This window comes from Chenopodium album, chromosome 9 (assembly GCF_948465745.1).
Source record: "Chenopodium album chromosome 9, dcCheAlbu1.1, whole genome shotgun sequence".
NCBI lineage: Eukaryota > Viridiplantae > Streptophyta > Magnoliopsida > Caryophyllales > Amaranthaceae > Chenopodium > Chenopodium album.
In genome coordinates, this window is record NC_137842.1 from 1,842,372 (window position 1) to 1,848,140 (window position 5,769).

The window sequence follows — 5,769 nt, forward strand, 5'->3', positions numbered from 1 at the left end:
TATTAGAGAATTAATCAACAGGAATTCTTGGTTAGCTATACCCGGGCAACCTATATCCAAAACCTCCTGACTTAGCTATTTCCAAGTTTAGATCCTTGACATTGCATCTAATAGCACAATCAAGCCAATTATAGAATGACTGAATTAAATTACAATATGAATGGAAATTGGAAATTTACGAAATTTGAAATTAGGGAACTTTAAGTTTTAACTCATCAAGTGAATGAACCTCGTACCATAATGGAAGACCCAAATCCTCGAGCTTTAAGCCTCTGTTTTCATGGAGTTTGTTGAGAAATGGTGGCTTGCATTAACAAGTGTGATTGTGTCAAGTAAATGGGGTGACCGGGTGACCACTAATCAGTAGTTTTGCACTTGTGCACTATTTGTTATACTTATACGTGGCCGGCCATAACGGGGTTGCTTTGTGAGTGTTATATGAGTTAGTGTTCAGAGGTTACTTTGTTAGAGTTACAGCGGTAAAAATTTGTGATCATAACGTACTATGAGGTGTCAAGAAATGGTCTTACCGACCCAATCCGAAACCTATCCAAAATTAACCAAATGCATATTCGATTTGTATAGATACAAAAATTTAACATGTCACAAATTTAAAATAAACTCGACTCGACTTTACTAAACCCAACCCGGACACTTAAATTAAAACCTTAGTATTTGGGTACCCTACAAATAGTTAGGACTATTAGGATTTAGGAGTGGAAGTTCAATTTTAAGTTTGGATTTGGTTCAAGTCCAATCCAAATTTATTAATTATACGTAGTACATCTTATTTGATCCATTCTAAATTTCTATGAAGTAATTTATAATTGGATATCTATAACCCAATGTAAAATCCAAAAGCTTTTTTTTTTTTTCCCCCACTGTATATTGGCCCAAGGGCTTATCTTTCTGTTAAAAAAAAAAGGATTTCATTAGAAAAAAAGGGGATAAAAAAAAGAGAGAGAAAAGAAACAGTAATGCCAAGCAGAGCTGAGTTACCCAAAGCAGCCAAGCTTGAGCTCAGCGTAATTCTACTCATCCGTACAAAGAAATGCACTAAACCGTTAAACTGATGCTCATTAGATGCAGTCCATGCAGATCACATCGCCACGAAGCAGCCAAATTGAAATACAAAACCTATGGAGCAGAAGAAAGACTAAGAATGCCTCCACAACAGTTGCTTTCAACAATTTACATAATCAGCCTTTGGAGTTCAGACAGAAACAGTGTTACATCCAAGTATCCAACAGAAAAAATTCAGAATCCATTTACAGAAGCAACACCAAAAAAGACCTGATAGTTCTCACTTCTCAGACTACAGCCAGTTACACAGAAATTACGTGACTTCAAGATAATAGCCTTCAGAGTTTCCCGCAATCATATCTTGTGTGACTTGATGGATCACGGAACATAACAGATATGATTAAAATGGACAGGAATCTCACCAAAATAGAGGAATCTTCTACTAACAATAAACCTCTAAGGTAGGTTAAAAGTGATAAGAGAACAACACGCTGTCTCCTTTCCTTCAAATATTCATCCAAAGCTTCTATAGCCTTCTGTGCTGATAAAGGCATTCTACTCCCGTTCAGATCAACATCGCCTATCTTCTTTGATATACATCTAGCCAGTACAATTGCATCTTCTAAAGCTGCAGACCCTCCTTGCCCAAGGAAAGGACCCATAACATGCCAAGCATCCCCAGCAACTGTCACAGTTTCTCTACGGAAGTTACCAGAAAGTAAATTCCATGGGGCTCGATACCTCAATCGTGTAAGTGACAAAGAGCTTAAGTCACTCTTCTCTATCATGTCCACAATATCCTTCGAGAAACCAGCTGTTATGTCTATGGTCATCTGTCTGATGGATACAGAGTCTTTCGGCATCTCAGCATCTACACAAAAAAAAAAGATGACTGATAAATAAGAGAATGATGTGATTTCAAGGAGAACGAAAGGAGAGAATCAATGGGATAAAGGTTGTAAACTTCACGATATGGTTTCCATTCCATGCTGAACAAATGAACATGCCAACAATACATCACACTTCACGGAATCATGTACAATCTAAGCAAAATTCTCAATAATTAGTCTGAAGAAATTTTTATAGACGTAACAAAACATAGAAAACATTTAAGAGTTGGTTTTTCCAAATTCCACAGCGTTTTAGTTAAATTAAGCAATAAACCTATATATCAGATCACTCAAAGAAAGCAGTAATCAGAAAATCCTCAAAACAAATAATACATTCCACTTTGTAAAACGAGAGCTTTAAACTAGAAAACCGACACAAAGTAGGACACATATTATCAGAAAAGCAGAGAATTTAATGAGCACATATATTTTATGACTATTGGCCTTCTTATAATGATGGGACTAAATCTAAGAAAATAAGCATTGAAATTCATACTTAATGCATAACAAAATAGTTTCAATATTACATTATTACCTCCTTGAGTCCATTGTAGAACGACAAACCAGTAAACTGTCTTTTCATCAATTGGAATTCTTCCAACTAAATACTTATCTTTTCTTACTCTCAAGAATTCAGGAGCAAATCCATGGCCATTTGGATAAAAAGTAAGGCCCCTGACAGCGCATGAGGTGAAAGGCCGAGTAGGTTTTAAGCCAATGTAGTCTGCAATGACTGAGTTTGCTCCATCACAACCAATCAACACCTGAAAGTCCATTTTGTAAGCATGCAGTTGATTGAGTGCAGACATATAGTGAAAGAAAGAATATTTGATATTACTTCACATACATGCTTATAATAAGTAGAGGTGAGGGGGCAAAAGAGCCAAAATCAATCTGGAATCAACAATCCAAAGCAAGACAACGAAACTCACTATCTTCGTTGAATCCTAAGAAATATTACTTAAAACCCTTCATTCCAACCGAGTATCCTTATCGACTACACCCCCCAACATGTGTGCATGTGACAATTGAATTTTGACCCAATACTATATAAAACCTTCAGAAGGAACCTAGCAACTGTTAACACACGCATTAGCATAAGCCATGGAGCCTAATACTCTTCAATTCTCTTTTAAGGCATTGGGATACACAAAACTTTACCCTAGCGCCTAGGGATAACAAAGTGGATGTTCCAATTATACCTTTGATCTGATATGCAATGACTATCCATATTGGACAATCAATAAAAAAAAACTACTAGGCTCTAAAGATTGGCTAATTATGTACTCCGTAGTCCATATCAGTTTTTCAGCTTGCTGAACTAAAACTTGTTGAGTTCTTAAGCATCATGAGCCAATATAAAGTCAATACAACCTGTGCAAAAGCTACAAAGGCCAATAAAAGGCATATATCACTGATATAAATATAATGCTGCATCAACTGTAATCTTTTATGCAATATCAAAATCGAATACATTTCTGCAATGTACCTATGTGCGATTTTTCCTGCAATGATGACCACCACTGCAGTGGTATATATATAACTATCTTAAAGCCTCTAAAACACTTGGAGAAGTACAGCAGTATTGAAATACCTTAGCTTTAATCAAGCTCCCGTCATGGAGTTGAAGCATAGCATATGAAGTAGAACTTTCGACATTCATAGATACAACTTGGCAGCCAAAACGTATTGTCTCCATCGGTAGTGCATTGGCTAGAGCTTCGATGAGATCATTTCTCTTCAAGCAACGAGCCTCCCCTTCACTGTAATAAAACATTAAAACCCATTTTTAGGATTGTTTTCGTTTTCTAGAGTAAGCTTAAGCATTTATGAACTTTTCCAAGATCTAATGTAAGCTACATAATCCAATTTGAAGGGCATAATATTCAACATTTTCAATAGCACTTCACTTTAAAGTTCTTCCAGTTTTCTATTCCAAACCATGGCATATGTAGGTTAGTGTCACACTGTTCGGGCCTTCAGTTGAAGATAATATGCCAACTTTTCAAGGATTTCTTAACATTTGAAGCTTACTTGATCCATATAATATAATGGCCTTAATGGGCCTTGAAATATTAAATTAACCTTACAATCTAACCTATTTGATTAATAAGGATAGTCATGTTAGTAAGAAACAATGTGTTTTGCTAAGCTATACGATTCCTATTCAGAACAAACAAATTTCTCCAATTATGCTGCCGGTATTTAAGTTAACAACATTAGATTTACAAGTTCTCTAAAGAATGCAGATCATGGAAAAGCAAGTATAGTGAGAAACAGAGGAAATTATTAATTGAGTGTAAATTGTTGTAGTGTCAATGACCACAAAAGTAAACAGCAAAATGTTTTAGAATGCAGTCAGTGCACGGCTCATTTGATCCAGAATCAAGATACTCACACACACCAAAAAAAAAAAAAAAAAAAAAAAAAAAAAAGAACTAAGCTTTGTAAGTTGGACACAAACTCTCAAGATTACCTCAAAATAGTTTCTCGTTCCACACCCTTGTCAACCCAAACATCAAGTGCTCTGTAAGATACTTAAGGATGTTAGACAGAACCAAAAGCACTGAACATACAATTAAGAAATAAGAAATTATTACATATGTCCTAATTTGTTAAAGTGCAGGTTTTCGGTACTACAATCGTATCATCACCTTTGAAATGTATTAGCAGTTGATCGAAGACTGGAGTCAAGACCAAGCTGATGTAAGGCACGCCAGCCATTTGGAAAAACACCGATAGCAGCTCCTGTCACTCGCAGCGTATCGGACCTCTCCAACACCACACTCTCTATACCTTTCCTGCATACATAGCAGACATTATGTTTCAGTGAGAGCTTTTCTTTTTATACCATTTAATCTTTCAGCCATCTTTAACACTCTTCATTAAATCATAAAAAATACTTGTTGCTTTATTCACTACTCACTAGTGAGCTACTAACTGAAAAGCAAGAAAATGATTGTGTCCCTGAATCACAGCATTCATCCAAGCAGAATAAAAGCTAAATTTGATCCTATACAACAACATGAATCGCCAAGAATCACCAAATTTCATTACAAACCAGTTAAATACATAACAAGAAACTCCTAGTTGATCCCGAGATTCCAATCACATAAACTTTTTTTCTAAAACTTCCTCTTATCAATTAGATAAATCCCATGATACCTCCACTAGAATCGAAAACCCGGTCCCTAAGAGTGTTTTATCATTGCTAATCGATTTCCTAATTTTTCGAAAAGACGGGGAATCTATCATTAAATTGCAAGAAAACAATAAATTGGACCTGTGAAGAGCAAGAGCAGTAGCTAAGCCACAAATCCCTCCACCAACAATCACTATCTCTATCTCCTCCACCGCCGCCATCACCACTCAACCTCTCTTTCTCACTCTTTCTCTTTACAACACCATATGATATCTGGCTAAATCATGAGTATAACTATGCTACCATAACATAAATATTAATATAATCTATAGTTTATAGAATTATAGCAACTTGCATTTCTACCTTCAATATTATAATCCCCAGAAACTTTGATAAGTTTGAAACGTCATCCCTGATCTAACCAACATTCTGTATAAATCACTTTACAGAAATCCATTATTAACAAACCCATTAAAAATTAAGATAATATACAAAGATTAGATTTTTTATATGTAATTCTAAAAGAACTCCTTTTTAATTGGATTAATTTGTATCAGAATAATACACAAGCAAGCAAAATTGCAAGAAACCCCATTATAATAACATAAAGTGATTAACATTAGACTTAAAGTGGGATCGTGAAATGAGTTTCAATCCAGAAAAAGGCAAATGATACCTTTGATAATGAGGAGAAGCAGTAATAATCCATTAAAA

General features: G+C 35.3%; 1 protein-coding gene across 1 annotated transcript; it reads right to left on the bottom strand.

The window, feature by feature from the left end:
• Positions 1–1,052: 1,052 nt before the first annotated feature.
• Positions 1,053–5,360, bottom strand: LOC145558214 (monooxygenase 1-like). Its single transcript, XM_081619368.1, has 6 exons — positions 5,197–5,360; positions 4,568–4,714; positions 4,390–4,440; positions 3,508–3,676; positions 2,449–2,677; positions 1,053–1,894 (listed from the first exon to the last, which is right to left on the bottom strand). The coding sequence occupies exons 1-6, from the start codon at positions 5,274–5,276 to the stop codon at positions 1,362–1,364; spliced, it is 1,209 nt and encodes a 402-aa protein (XP_081475494.1). The 5' UTR covers positions 5,277–5,360; the 3' UTR covers positions 1,053–1,361.
• Between the last annotated feature and the right edge of the window lie 409 nt (positions 5,361–5,769).

What these genes read in the sequence shown, in the direction of transcription:
- LOC145558214 (XM_081619368.1), bottom strand. Translation starts at nt 5,276, where the DNA reads ATGGCGGCGGTGGAGGAGATAGAGATAGTGATTGTTGGTGGAGGGATT. An exon ending in ACTGCTCTTGCTCTTCACAG is followed by an intron (nt 4,715 to 5,196) that starts GTCCAATTTATT and finishes CTATGTATGCAG; the next exon opens with GAAAGGTATAGAGAGTGTGG. An exon ending in GAACGAGAAACTATTTTGAG is followed by an intron (nt 3,677 to 4,389) that starts GTAATCTTGAGA and finishes GTTTTATTACAG; the next exon opens with TGAAGGGGAGGCTCGTTGCT.